The sequence below is a fragment of the Kryptolebias marmoratus genome, linkage group LG15 (genome assembly GCF_001649575.2).
Source record: "Kryptolebias marmoratus isolate JLee-2015 linkage group LG15, ASM164957v2, whole genome shotgun sequence".
Taxonomy (NCBI): domain Eukaryota; kingdom Metazoa; phylum Chordata; class Actinopteri; order Cyprinodontiformes; family Rivulidae; genus Kryptolebias; species Kryptolebias marmoratus.
In genome coordinates, this window is record NC_051444.1 from 557,328 (window position 1) to 570,951 (window position 13,624).

At 42.0% G+C, this 13,624-nt stretch overlaps 3 protein-coding genes across 4 annotated transcripts; 1 reads left to right on the top strand and 2 right to left on the bottom strand.

The window, feature by feature from the left end:
- Nucleotides 1-1,305: 1,305 nt before the first annotated feature.
- On the bottom strand, nt 1,306-3,407 carry mibp2 (muscle-specific beta 1 integrin binding protein 2). Of its 2 annotated transcripts, XM_017441377.2 has the most exons (8): nt 3,161-3,405; nt 2,680-2,770; nt 2,501-2,549; nt 2,131-2,320; nt 1,983-2,054; nt 1,806-1,912; nt 1,640-1,730; nt 1,306-1,561 (listed from the first exon to the last, which is right to left on the bottom strand). In XM_017441377.2, exons 1-7 carry the CDS (start codon nt 3,184-3,186, stop codon nt 1,645-1,647), a joined length of 621 nt encoding a protein of 206 aa, XP_017296866.1. In that variant the 5' UTR covers nt 3,187-3,405; the 3' UTR covers nt 1,306-1,561; nt 1,640-1,644. The 2 variants fall into 2 exon arrangements, with proteins under 2 accessions (XP_017296866.1, XP_037835952.1); XM_037980024.1 differs by lacking the exon at nt 2,501-2,549 and having other exon boundaries at nt 3,161-3,407.
- Nucleotides 3,408-7,304: 3,897 nt separating this feature from the next.
- Nucleotides 7,305-10,452, top strand: LOC108251194. Its single transcript, XM_017441389.3, has 4 exons — nt 7,305-7,393; nt 8,276-8,453; nt 8,529-8,731; nt 9,131-10,452. Exons 1-4 carry the CDS (start codon nt 7,370-7,372, stop codon nt 9,455-9,457), a joined length of 732 nt encoding a protein of 243 aa, XP_017296878.1. The 5' UTR covers nt 7,305-7,369; the 3' UTR covers nt 9,458-10,452.
- Nucleotides 10,453-10,781: 329 nt separating this feature from the next.
- On the bottom strand, nt 10,782-13,504 carry LOC108251193 (lactadherin-like). The gene is made up of 7 exons (XM_037979650.1): nt 13,363-13,504; nt 13,096-13,277; nt 12,872-13,027; nt 12,639-12,783; nt 11,753-11,937; nt 11,511-11,666; nt 10,782-11,385 (listed from the first exon to the last, which is right to left on the bottom strand). Exons 2-7 carry the CDS (start codon nt 13,255-13,257, stop codon nt 11,242-11,244), a joined length of 948 nt encoding a protein of 315 aa, XP_037835578.1. The 5' UTR covers nt 13,258-13,277; nt 13,363-13,504; the 3' UTR covers nt 10,782-11,241.
- Between the last annotated feature and the right edge of the window lie 120 nt (nt 13,505-13,624).

A 13,624-nucleotide genomic window follows, 5' to 3' on the forward strand; every position in this document is an offset into this window, starting at 1 on the left:
GTTGCTGTAACAATTACATGTAATTAGCTAAATGTTGTAAAAAGTGACATCAGAAAATCAACACTACATTTTAAAACAGTGTTTGAAGCTAAATGTGACAAAATTTAGGCATGAATTTTGAGCACAAGCTCCTTTACAAACGGCGCCCCATAACCCCGACGTCTCCGTCCAACAACGATGCAGAGCGAGGAAAAAACAACTAAAATATGTTTGTTTTAAAGGGTGGAGCGGCTGGAGGATGAATCACACACACACACACACACACACACACACACACAGAGGTTCAGTCTTCACGTTTAAAACTGTTCCTCTCATTTTTAACAGAGAATCAAACAGAGGGAAGTTTTTTCTCCTCAGAGAACATCTCAGGAGGGATTTTGGCCCACTCCTCTTTACAGGACCTTGTAGGGATGGTGTTCTTCAGGTGAGATCCTCAGAGGATCTGTAATTATTGGTGACTGATTGGACAGAACCGGTCAGAACCTGGAGCTGTTGGACCTTAAAAACTCAATCAGTCATTTTATGCAACGTGTTAGTTTTCAGTTTGTGTTCAGTCCTCTAAAATAAACCAGACCGTTAACTTCTTTATATCAGAGGAAACTAAATCAGTGTTTCCTCCTCTGTATGTTAAAATACATCCCATAAATGATAGAAGTATTATTTAACAGCAGGTCGGGTACGGCTGAACACAACAAAATGTGTTTCTGGATTGTCTTCAAACAAGTTTTACTCTAAATTCTGTTTTATCTGCAGAAAACAGAATTATTCATGTCCGAGTCTCGGGGACAAAATGTGTTCCTCGGATCAGTTTAAGACAAAAAACATGAAGTTTTATTAATAAAAAATAAAAAGAAGTCTGTCAGGTAAGGATGTAAAAAGCTGTACTTTAATATTCTTTGAGCTTTTATTTTGGAGAGTTATAATTCACAATAAAACTATTTAAACTTCAGTTTTCAGTTTCTATCCAGGAAGAGTGATGATTATTCCCGACCTCCTTCCTTTAAATTATCAGTAACAAAACAAAAATGTGTTTTACACCTTTGTCAAACTTTAATTTCAGACTTTTATTTATAGCTTTCTCAGACAGAACCGATGACAAGATGTTCTGCTCGCAGCGGTTCTAAGGAAATCAGCCTGGATCTGAGTTCAGACCCAAAGACGTAAAACCCTGAGGGGTCATGGGGTTCAGTCTCATGACGTCACTTATCAGCGAGCAGCCGGCGCCGCTGTCTGGACTCTGCAGCTATCAGGAGCTGCAGGTGTCCACCTCCTCCGTTCTCCACGTTCAGTAACTCCAAGACAACGTTGGTAGAAGGATCATTTATTGACTAATGCAACCATCCTCTAACATCTCATTTCCTCTCTGTGACATGTAGGCTGTAACAAAGCAATAAATATGATAGATATAAAAATCATTACAGCATACTGTGCTGTTAAAACATACATAAAAAAAATAAAAAACATGGCTGTCAAACTAAACAGACTGCCAGGCAGGAAATTAAGGCAGGTTGGTCTTCTGCTTGCAGATGGAGTAAATGCTTTCTGTAGCCGATCGGATGACCTGCAGAAACACAGCATTCAGTAAGAGCACAGACAATAAGAACAACAAATATTTACTCCAGTCAGGTGATTTTAGTACCTTTGTTAGAGAGATTTCTGCAGGTTGTTCATGATGTCCCCATAGACAATGTTGAAGAGCTGCTTCTTTGACATGGTTCCATCTAGCTGCACTGTAACGACACACAGACGATTCATCAAAACAAACCTCCTTAAAAACATAAAAAACCTAAATAATGTCAACTTACCAACATCAACGCCTGACTCCTCCATGATGTTCTTGTGTTTCAGGTACATGGGCCACACGTGGCCATCAAACAGGCCAGGGGGGTCAGGAAAAATGTAGTCTCTGGAGCTGCAGACGAAAAACAGACCAGTCAGCTAAAGCAACAAGACCGGAACTCTGAGATAAACCCAACATTTACCTTCTCCTCTTCTTGCATTCTTCGTACGGGATGGAAATGAAGTAGCGTTGGTTCAGCACGTCGATCAAAGGCCTTCAACAACAAACACCAATCAGCTGCTTTACTCCAGGAGAAAAACAGGATTTAAGACATTTGGTTGAGCTCTTACTCGTAGGTGTAAAGCAAGAAGCCCTCCACAATAAGGATGTGGGTCTCATCCTCCTCCTTGTGGTCAGACTTCGGGATGATCTCAGCATCCAGGGTGTTATTAACGCCATGAGACTTCTCAAACTTCACCGGGTTCTCCAGCCACGCGTGGATGGTGCTCATCATGGCGTCCATGTCCAGAGAAGTGATGACTGCAGGGGAGAAGCAGGCAGGAAGGAAAGAGACGTGTGGAAGATCGCAGAGAGCGAGTTAAAGAGTTAAACTCTGTCTTTACTGCATGCTGGTTACACACATTACAATTAAAGCAAACACACACACACACACACACACACACACTCACGAGACAGCCTTTCATAAAAACCCAGGCTTACCATCATACTGCTTAAAGCCATCTTCACCAACTTCAATCTGATCTTGGGGCTGAAACATACATGGATCAGATGTACCCGGGTACATTCGACACGCTGCCATCACCCACCTACACCGTCAACGACTCTAAGCTGACTCTAATCTAAAATCCAAAATGAACGAGTAAGTGTGTGGTGCTCACCTTGAAGAAGTCGTCCTGATGGACCACGCAGCAGTTGGGCAGGTTCTTGATCAGCCTGTTGGTGAGGGTGGTTTTCCCTCCGTTAGTAACTCTGAAACAGGAAATAAATCATCAAACAGGTACTCAAACATTGAGTTACAGATGGTCAGGAACAAAACCTTTTACAGGATTCAGATCCATGTAATGGATCCTTGTAATAAATGCATCATATAAACAGGGTGGGGCTGATTCTCTGCTTATAACAGTTAGCTTAGCTTCAGATTATTCATATAAACTGATAATTACCAGCAGGAGCGTTGGTTTTATCATACATCTCACTTAACATACTCTCAACTTCCGTGAAGGAAGCAGGGATATAACAGATGGCATGACCGCCTTCCCCACGTGCACCTCCGGGGCCTCCAGCAGCTCGGTTAGCCTGTTAGCTTAGCCTAGCCTAGCCTAGCCTAGCTTAGCTACCAGCCATTCTGAAAGAACTTACCCGCCAATTCCGATGATGTACTTCATGGTTTCGGGTCGTAAAAACAAGTTCAAAACGTCAATAAAACCGGATGAGGAGCACGATGACCTGACGGGAAGAAAGCTTGAAAAGAGAAAGGAAACGTCAACTACTTAATTCCTCCATGTTGCTCGGGTTGAGAGTAAGGTAAGAGAGACGAGCTGTCACTCGGACACGGCCTTCCACCGAGAGAGACCCGCTCAGCGCTGCAGCTGCCACACATACTGAGTTCGGTGCTGCGATTGGCTATTTAAACACCTCGGGCCGGCGGGACAGCCAATCAGAGGCGAGAGTTCCCGCAGGCCCCCAAACCACGCCCACTCATCCGTTTTCCCCCAAACCCCCCAAAAATAAATAAATAAATAAATAACAGGCTGTGTTGTTATTGTTCACATCTAAATGTTATTGTTTTTTAAAAAAAGAGCAAACAGCACAACAAACAGAAAAGTACCACTTCTACAATAAATAAGGCCTCTTTGTAAAGGGTTTATTAATGATTAATAACCAGGTTATTTTTTATTTTTTTAAACACTTAATAAAACACTGAAGCAGGCTCACTGTTCTTTGGTTTCCTCCCCCCTCACAGTCCGCAAACTAACACCATAAAGAAAATTAAAAATGCAAACACCTTTTTTTTCACAATTAACAATTAACAATTAATTCTTTAATGTTCAAAATGCAAATACTGAAAAATGCAGGAAGCAGTGAGGATGGAGAGGACGAATCAAGAAACAAATCTGTTAATCCTTTTTATCTAAAGCACTGTAAGTCCTTATTAATGGTTTATAAAGAACGTTATTAATCTTTTATAAGGACACCCTTATTGTAAAGGTGTTCCAGTGATAAACATGTTTTATTAGACAGCATGAGTGTTTTATTGTTGATTCTGTTCAGTTAAACTCTGTCTGTTCTAATGCATGCTGGTTGTTTCATTAACTGTTATTTCATCAGGTTCCTTGTTCTGTTTTAAAGGCAGCAGAGGGAACATCTCGACGCTGCATCACATGCATTAACCAAAGATAAGTTCATTAACATTTCTGTTAGCAGCCGAGCATCAGCAGGAAGTCACATGAAGGTTTTTCTTTCATCCAGCGTGATGCGAGGAAAATCAGCACCTTTCCAGTCTGACTGAGCGATTCTTTAAAGGCCAACAAACGGACCTAATTCTGGTTTTCATGCAAATACTAAATATGACTAAAGTGTTTCTTTTCAGGGAATTCAGACGTCTGTTAGAGCCTCAGTGGGATGATGGCTGCTGAGCTTAATTCCACATAAAGTCTGACCTCAGATTGATATTTTATTTTAGTTCTTAAAACATGAACTAAACTGAGTTAAAACTTGTGCAGCAGGAACAACCAAACTGCTTCATTTCAAGTTTATTCAAGCGTCTTCATGAAAATGTTGTGAATTTTAGGAATAAACAGCTTAAATTTGATTTTTAAACCCTTCTGTGATGATTTTAGTTTCAAATAAAATACATTTAAATTCAGTTCCCAAACAGTTAACTTATAATTTCCAAATTTTAACACATAAAACCAAACATTATTGTTCTCATTTTGTTAATTCCACAGTTTTTCATGCTTCACTTGAGTCCAAAGTCATGAAGATCGGTTTAAAAACCAAATATGAAGTAAGAACCAAACAATCAGTTTCGGCCCACCCCGGCTCGGCTCGGCTCGGCTCGGCTCGGCTCGGCCTCGCTCGGCTCGGCCCGGCTACAGGTCCTGAGACACCGGGTGGAGGTTCTGGAGATTCTCCCCCGGAATTAATTGAATGTTATATTTGTCAGGAGATCCAGATGTGAAGCTTGTTGGTCAGAGGGGAAAGTTTTGGACCCCTGCTTTGAAGCAGAACATGTAGTTAATATCCAGGATCTGTCAGAGTTTCTGAAGCAGAGAAACCAAATAAACGCCTTCATTTGTTCCAGCAGCGTGAAGCTGAAACTTCCCAACCACACGCCATGACACATTTTCCTGAGGTTGGACTTCAGCTCCTCGACAGCCTCGGCTACGAAGAGGAAGAGGAGGATTTCTCTGCTGCATTCAGACACTTTCAGGCCTAAAAGAGATTTTTTAATTGATTTTTCCTAAAGTCTGGACTAATAAACTGCCCACAGCTCAGAATGAGTGAATACAAGTTTGTTTTATTTTATTAAAACAGACCAAAACAGAAGAAAGTAACTGAATAATTTGACGACGCCTCCAAAGAAAAACAACAGCTTCTTATTTTAGTGCATCATGGAAATTTCTGACTGACTGTAAGATTTAAAAACTTATTGTTTTTCTGCAGGTCAGATCTAATCATCTGTATTTTAACCTGTTTCTGACTCATGCTGTCAGTCAAAGTGGTAATTAGTTTCAAATAAAAGTAGAGAACCAAACATTTAAACAAGTTTTAGGCCAGACAGAACATCCAAAACCCACTAAAATCTAAACATTTTCTGTTGACTTGAGTAACTATGTTTGCTCAGCTTTATGGTTAAATGGCTGAATAGTTATTATAATTATTTGCTTTAACTTAAATTAAACAAGCTGACAGGTTTCTACCAGATTTAATTTATTTAAATCCAAAATAAAAAAGCTGACATTTATAATATTTCCCTACAAGCAGACTCTGTGCACTAATGAACCGGCTGCTCGTGAGCAGAAACAGATTCAGAAATCTCGCCACAAAAACCGCAGCTGAAGATCTGATGAGGAGAACATTAAATGAAGGAAAAAATGAGATTTTTATCCACGTCACACTTTAAAGGAGACACAAACCAGCGTGTGTTGATGAGAAATAAACTCTTTCAGTCATGATTGACTGAGTTCCTAGAATCTGAAGCCACTCGTTCACATGATGGCTCCACGCCGTCGGCTTGGTTCGGATCAATCTGCTCTTTATGACTTTTATTCTAATCATTTACACTTCATTTAGAAACATGCAGAAACTGCACCGTGCTGCAGGTGATCTTAATTTAACATTTAATCAAACGTCACTGCATTAATGCAGTGGTTTCCAACGCTGGGGTCGGGGGCCTTTAGTGGCCATGAAACACCAACAGAAATGACTGTTTATCCTTAACTGTTACAGAAAGATAAAAACAATAATTACGAAGGCTGAGGTTCTTTGATGGGAGTGTTTGTTTCTTTGGGCTCTGGGTTTTTTGGTTTTATGAGTCAAAAACTAAAAGTTTAAGAATTTCTGGTTTAAATCTTTTTGTTGTTCCCCTTTGTTGACTAAAACTCCGTCAGCATCGGACTGCCATCTGCTGGCTGTTTGACTCTTTCTGTTTATGACAGAATTTCCACTCCAAGGTAATTACAGCACAGTCAAAACAAGTTCACCTTATTATCATATAAATGCATCTCTAAACATGTCTTCTTTCTGTTTCTACTGATAAAACCAACAATTAAATAAAAAAAACAACAACTGGTCTTCTGTTCTGTAGCTGAAGACAATCTCAATTCCAAACTGGAGCTCCAAGCTATAAAACTGCAGAACTTTACCAACTAAAGTTAAAAAGCTGTTCATGGCTCGTAAGGAAGGTTGATTTGATGAAACGGATTGTTTCCAAACTCTACAAAGCATTGCAGAGCGATTCCACGGTTACCAGCTTGAGTATAAAAGGAAACATTCTTAAATTAACTAACAGTCCTACAAAGATGAGCTATTTTAATGCTTCCAAACTCTGTAAAATGTCTGATCTATGTTGGAGAGAGTGTGGAGAGGTGGGCGACTGTCCAAAGGTGATCACTCTCTGAGAATCTGTACAAAAAGAGATTAAGGGTAAAGCTTGATTTAACACATTATATTCTTGGGATACTGCCTAAAAACCTGGCAGGAAATGACTCTAAATATCTGATTAAAATCCTCTTACTAATGAACTCTCAGCACCACATAATGAAAAGAGAATAAAAATATTAATGATATTTATCATTGAACGAACAACTGCAAGGTTACGCTTAAAAGTGCACAAATTCAGTAATACGATGGAAGAATGACTCCTAACCATTACATCTCCCTGTTAAACTCTTTTTCCACCAACAGTTTTCATAAATAACAACTTTAAAACAACTTTTTAAAAACTAAGAATCTAAATGTTCGGGCTGTAGTTGCGGGATGTCACCGGTGGGGGCGCTAACCGGAAGCTAAGAGCTGTAAACAGTTCAACAGGACAAGAGAAGAAGAAACAGACCTGTGTGTAAGATGGACAGTACTCTGCAGACAAAAGTAAGAAAAACACTCGATGGAAAAGGATTGTTAGTTTTTAACAAACACAACGAGAGCCGTTTGCCATCTGTGTGTTTCTCCTCCGAGTTTCTGTAGAAAAATACTTCAGATTTAATCTGAATTTACTGCTTTTTTTCACCGGAAACCGAAGCTGTTGAGGTGTTAGCTCCTCAGGTTAGCCTGATGCTAATCAAAGTTAAACTGTTTGTTTCTAGAAATCACAGCTGGATCAGACATTTAACTCAGATTTAAACCTTTTACACCCCAGAAACAGATAATTTTCTCTGTTTTCAGCAGTATGGGTCTAAAATGTGGGTTTTTATGCAGTCTTTAAAGGTTTCCAGGTCTTAGGAAGATAATAAAGCATGAAAATCCACTTATTTATTTTCCTTTTATTTAAGATAAACATCAGATTTATTTTAAATAAACAAACCGAAGAGAAATTTTCAGGTTTATTATATCTAAAATTTGAACACAGAGTTAAATTTTACAGTGTTTCATTAAAAGGAAAATATAAGAAAAATGAAATGTTTTAATAATCCTACAGTCAGTTTTTCTTTACATTATAGGACTGAAGAAATGTTCATTATTTTCAGTATTTTAAACTCTGTAACTTGTTGGTTCTTAGTTACTTTAACAGAAACTTATTTGCTGTTTTTTTCTCCTTGAAGTTCAGCTTAAATGTCACAAAACGAACCTCAGGTTGTGTTAAAGATCTCTTGATCCGTGTGATAAAAAACAGAAATTAGATTTGTGTTTGAAGTTGGTTGTTAAAAGGACCAGGAGTCAGTTTAAAGTCTCGAGTTTTAAACCAGGAAAGCTGCTGGAAGCCTGGAGGGTTATGATGAATGTAAGAATATTAACTGTTGTTGTTGTTTTCAGGGTCATGTGTCCATCCAGAAGGGCCTGGCCTTTCCTCCGTTGGAGAAATGCACCACGTGTTGCGTTCAGGGACAGTACCACTGCCCGTTCTGTTCACCAGCGTTCTTCAAACCTGCCAAACGCTGCAAAGTTATGCGCCACCTGGACATTCACATAAAGAGGGCTTGTTTCATTGGAGGTAATCAGTTTTTCTGTAAATCTTTAAAATAATTCTGACTCTTCCTGATCTAATGGTGGCTCGGACCCATTTCAGAATTCACCATCCATAAATGTGGCCTGTTCTGCTGGCAGCGGCCACATTACCACTGCTTGTACTGCATCACCCCGATGGAGAGCAAAATGGACCTGACCAAACACCTGGCGCTCTGCGAGCAGAGGCCGAAGACGATGGACTCTCTGGGAGGCGGAGCCGCCAGAGTGACTTTTGGAGATCTCATCGAACTGCCATCTTACTTTGTAAGGATGATGGAGTTTATGTTGTCCCTGTTGTTTGATGCAGAAAAGACTTTTTACTGTAAAACGGTTAACTTCCAGCAGCACAGCAGATTTAAATGTTTATGTTTGACCGGAGTTTAATAGAGTCAGTGTTTAATCTAACTCCTTCTGCAGACTTTGCTGAATTTTAGTCGTTCTTACATCCAAACCTGCAGCGGCAGGCTGCTGTAACTTTTATACTTTTCAAAATATTTAACTTTATTTATAAATTTCCCTCCCATAGAAGCCCATTCAGATCTCTTCTGTTCCTTCAGAAAATCTGCTTCAAACGGTTTTTGTCTTATTGTTCTACTTTTATCAAGCATTAAACGTCACTTAGATCATAAGATTGATGGAAGATTTTTTATCTTGTTCCTACAGGACAGCAACGACGAGAGCGAGAACGAGAACGATGACGAGTACACCATCCCTGATGCTCAGGATGAAAACAGCCAAGAAGGAAGCGGCAACAACTCTGCGTCTCACTTTGACTCCAGGTACAAAAAACCCAAGATGGCGGCGAGCAAGAGGCCGCTGGTTCTGTCCAGATGTGACCAGATGGTTCAGGCCAACATGGACCGACCTCAGGACTGCGACGAGTTCTACTTCATGAACCTGGTGAAGGTCTTTAAAAAGCTGACTCCGCACAAAAAGACCGAGGTCAGGATGAAGATCGAGAGGATCCTCTTTGAAGCCGAGTTTCAGTAAAGTTCACCTTTAACCTTTGACCTCTGACTGAGGCCTGTAGGGCCTGAGGATGACCTTTAACCTATGACCTCTGACTGAGGCCTGTAGGGCTTGAGGATGACCTTTGACCTCTGACTGAGGCCTGAGGATGACCTTTTTTGCTGAATAATCTGGTTCTCAGCAGGTTTTTATTTGTCTCTTCATTCTGATCTGGGTCCAGTTTGACCCAACGGTTGGGATTAAAACATTGAAACTTTAAAACTTTAAGAAATAAAAAGTTTAACCTCAAACATCTGTCGGTTCTGACCGACAGTCTGAGGCTAACATTCGTCCTCCTGAACCGCCGCCTCAGAAATAATCGGGATTCCTGACGTGGATTAAATTTAGAAATGTTTATTTCTGGTTGAGGAGCTTTATTTTGAAAGAGCGGTTCTGTTTGGAGCCAGCAGAGGAACCACAGAATGTTCTCTGTGTGGAAACGATGAGAATTACGACAGTTTCTAAAAATCTGTTGTTTTATGGAAGAGAAACAGTAAAGCCTGTTCATCTGACTGCAGATGGGGCCAGACAGAAACTGCTTCTGGACCAGCTTCATCTTTTTTCAGTGTTTTTTTGGCTCAGGAGATAAAACTCAGCCTATCGGTGCCTTTCTAGATGAAGAAAGGTCAAAGTAGAATTTCTCTCTTCTTCTAATGAGTTTTATTTTTCAGCTGAAGCCTAAAAAGTGTTTATTTTTATATATGAACACTAAAGATTCTTTTTATTCACAGTAAAATCCTCTGGAGCTCACAAGAAAAGTTTAGAAAATGAGTATTTTTCTCCTGTTTCTACGTCTGACTCCAGTTGTTTACCACCTTGTTTACTTTGTTTACCTGTTTCTGTGGGAAAATGTTGGAGCTGAACCCAAACGGTTCCAGATTTATTCACTGGTTTAAAGGACGGGTTTCTAACGTTCCAACAGTGACGGGTCCAACACTCGGACAAGTTTTCATTTTTACTAAATAAAGTTTGTTGTAAAAAGAAGTTTGAAGCTGCGACTTTATTCATTTAATTTAATTAATAAGAAACTCTTCACTGGACTATGTTTGCATTATTTTAGTTTTGATCTGTTCCACCAGGAAACCTTCATGAGGTTTGAGGTTTTATTCCTGAAAGTAGGAGGGAACCATCAGAACCAGGTTTCTGAGAGATAAAACCCAGAGACCAGGTCCCACCGTGGACCGGGTCCCAATGTGGACCGGGTCCCACCGTGGACCAAGTCCCACCAGCTCGTGTCTGACGTTTCACCTGGAAAAAGAAAGGCTAAATGAAGATTAAAGATTAAATAAAAGTCAAATAAAGCAGCTGAGGTTTTTAATGTTTAATAAATGAGCTCAGTTCAAAACCATCAATGAGTTAAAAAAGAATAAAAACTTTTACACATTTTCTACGTATTTAACATTTGTAAAAATGATGGAGTTAAATTAAAATGACGCAAGAATAAGAAAAAACCTGACTTCATCGATGTGCTGCAGGTTTTTACTCTGCAGGTTTGTGCAAAAGGAAGGGTGACGATGTAACAGCTGTAGTTTGAACTTTTAGGAGAAAGTACAGATTAAACGATAATTTTATTCTGACATTAGAAAGTAAAAGTGAACTCTGAGTGATTAGAAGCTGCAAAGAAGAAACAAAAAAAACACGTAAACGAAGAAAAGTCACACAGGAGAAAGTGCCAAACGTGTCGGAGTCAGAGTTTCTCTGAGAACAGCTCCATCCTGGACTCCAGGGGGTGGGTGAGGGCGGGGCCTCGGGCTGGGGGCGGGGCCTCAGTCGTCGCAGCCCAGCAGCTCCATGCGCAGAGTGATGCGGTCGTGCCACGCCCAGGGGACGACGCGGACGTAGCGGGCGTAGAACGGCGGCTCGAAGACGTTCTTCCTGTGAGAGTTGTTGTCAACGTTTCCCTGGAAAATCTGAGAGGAGGACAGAGACGGCAGAGCTGAATTCTCCTGAACGATGTTAGACCTCAGACAGCCTGAAGTCTTCAGGAATTATTTCAACAATAACAGAACAGGAAGGGTTTAGTCTTCAGGTGAACCTTATCGGTGCTGCTGTCCTCGTCCTTCACCGTGCTCCACGCCGCTCCATCATGGCTGAACTCGACCTTAAACTCCGACACAAACTGGACCACCCCGAAGTCCTTCGCCCCCTGAGTGATGATGCCCGTGAGACGTTTCGTCTTCCCTAAATCAACCTGGAGACAGAAAAGGGGACCGTGAGATTCTGCAGAATCCTCTGGCTTCAGACGCACCGCGCCGACCCGCCGAGCTTTCCCCGGACCTGGATCCATTCGGAGCGGTTGTTCCGGGCCGGGGACCAGGCGTTGGTCTTCCCCGCCTTGTCCAGCCGGGCGAACTGAGGGTGCCAGGTGAAGGTGTCCACGCCCCAGGTCCGAAAGGTGCTGGAGGCCGAGAGCTGCTCGTCAGAAACAAGTCGAGACTTCATCCCCAGCGGCTCAGAGCAACCTGCCGTGTTCGAATAAACTGAGAATAAAACACAAACCAAGGGAACGGGAAGAGAGTGAATACACCCGGAGAGGAAGAGGAACCAAATCACCCGACCTCCGAAGGAAGGATTTAACAGAGAAAAGATTTAACAGAGAAATGATTTAACAGAAATGATTTAACAGAAATGATTTAAAGCCACCGCGAGGAAGGAGGAGGACGCAGAGAGCAGAGCGACCAATCAGATGTTTTTATTTAAAACTTCCTGACTCAAGTTTCAAATTTTGGAGCCATTTTTAACTTTAAAATATAAACTTTTTAATAACTTCTTGGCAGATTTTCCCACAGTGGAGGAGATTTTTATCTGTCTGTATTTTACTTTATTTAAATATATTAAAAAAAGCTTCAACAAGAAAAGACAACGAGGCTTAAAACCTAAAAGCGTGCACGTGTCTGAGCGTACACGTGTCTGAGTGTGCACGTGTCTGAGCGTGCACATGTCTGAGCGTGCACGTGTCTGAGCGTGCACATTTAAGTTCGGAGCAGATGAACTAGAAGCTAAAAGACTAAATTCCAGTTTTTTAAAAATAATCTGCATGAAAACCTGTTTGTTGATAAATAATAAACAGTTTTTAGATGAAGCGCGGAGATGGGACCCGTGTTCAGGAGAAGCAGTAAAACCAGAGGCCGCCCTCCTGCTCGCTCAGGGTTCTGGAGGTTACCGTTGAGCTCGCAGCCCACCAGCTCCATGCGCAGTGTGCACGCCCTGCGGCACACCACGGGGACGATCCGGAGGAACTGAGCCACCACAGGGGGGTCAAACATGTTGGTCTTTGTGCCGTCGTTATCGCTGTTCCCCACAAAAACCTGCAGCGCACAAACACGAGCGAGGAGGTGAGAGAAGCAGGGGAGCCGCCGGCGCCACGCCTGCAGCCTGTGGGGGGTGACCTCTGACCTTTTCCCTGCGCACAGCATCTCCTCTGTAGGTGGTGTAGCTGACTCCATCCAAGCTGCTCGCCACCTTGAAGGCCTTGATGAACTCAGCGGCTCCCATCCGACTGGCTCCCTGCGTGATGATCCCCGTCACACGCATCTTCTTCTGCAGGTTGATCTGCAGAGGTCAGAGGTCAGCTTCAGCTCTCTGCTTGTTGGCGCCGCTGAGAAAGCCTCTAGTCTCACCTCAATCCAAGGGTTCCTGTCATGGGAGGCTGAGGTCCAGGCGTTAACGATCCCCTGGTTGTTGAGTCGGGCCAGCTCCGGGCCCCAGCGCTGAAGACCCAGAACCCCGTAGTGAACGGAGGAGGCCGTGATCTGGGACTCCACGATCGCTCCTCCTTCCATCCCCAGCAGAGAAATACAACCTGAGAGACAGGAACCCATCAGGAGACATTTTACTCCTCTGACATTAAAAATGGACCTTTTACGACACGTTATAAAGAAACGTACGCTGCTGGCACTGCTTTCCAACATACGGCGACGGGCAGAGGCAGGTGTAATCTGCGTCCAGATCTCGACACGTTCCTCCGTTCTTACACGGCTGGTTTGCACAGTCGTTCACGTCTGGAAAACAGGAAACACAAATGTGAATAAACTAACTTCAGAGAAAATTCAACAAAACATAAAAAAAACACGATTGTTGGATGTATGAAGAACATCTGAACACTTAAAGACAAAACAGAGAGTGTGTGTGTGTGTGTGGGTGTGTGTG

What these genes read in the sequence shown, in the direction of transcription:
- LOC108251194 (XM_017441389.3), top strand. Translation starts at nt 7,370, where the DNA reads ATGGACAGTACTCTGCAGACAAAA. An exon ending in ACAGTACTCTGCAGACAAAA is followed by an intron (nt 7,394 to 8,275) that starts GTAAGAAAAACA and finishes TGTTGTTTTCAG; the next exon opens with GGTCATGTGTCCATCCAGAA. An exon ending in GAGGGCTTGTTTCATTGGAG is followed by an intron (nt 8,454 to 8,528) that starts GTAATCAGTTTT and finishes GACCCATTTCAG; the next exon opens with AATTCACCATCCATAAATGT.
- LOC108251193 (XM_037979650.1), bottom strand. Translation starts at nt 13,257, where the DNA reads ATGGAAGGAGGAGCGATCGTGGAGTCCCAGATCACGGCCTCCTCCGTT. An exon ending in ATGCTGTGCGCAGGGAAAAG is followed by an intron (nt 12,784 to 12,871) that starts GTCAGAGGTCAC and finishes TGTGCGCTGCAG; the next exon opens with GTTTTTGTGGGGAACAGCGA. An exon ending in ACCGCTCCGAATGGATCCAG is followed by an intron (nt 11,667 to 11,752) that starts GTCCGGGGAAAG and finishes TTCTGTCTCCAG; the next exon opens with GTTGATTTAGGGAAGACGAA.
- mibp2 (XM_017441377.2), bottom strand. Translation starts at nt 3,186, where the DNA reads ATGAAGTACATCATCGGAATTGGCGG. An exon ending in TTCTTGCTTTACACCTACGA is followed by an intron (nt 2,055 to 2,130) that starts GTAAGAGCTCAA and finishes TTGTTGTTGAAG; the next exon opens with GCCTTTGATCGACGTGCTGA. An exon ending in GAATGCAAGAAGAGGAGAAG is followed by an intron (nt 1,913 to 1,982) that starts GTAAATGTTGGG and finishes TTTCGTCTGCAG; the next exon opens with CTCCAGAGACTACATTTTTC.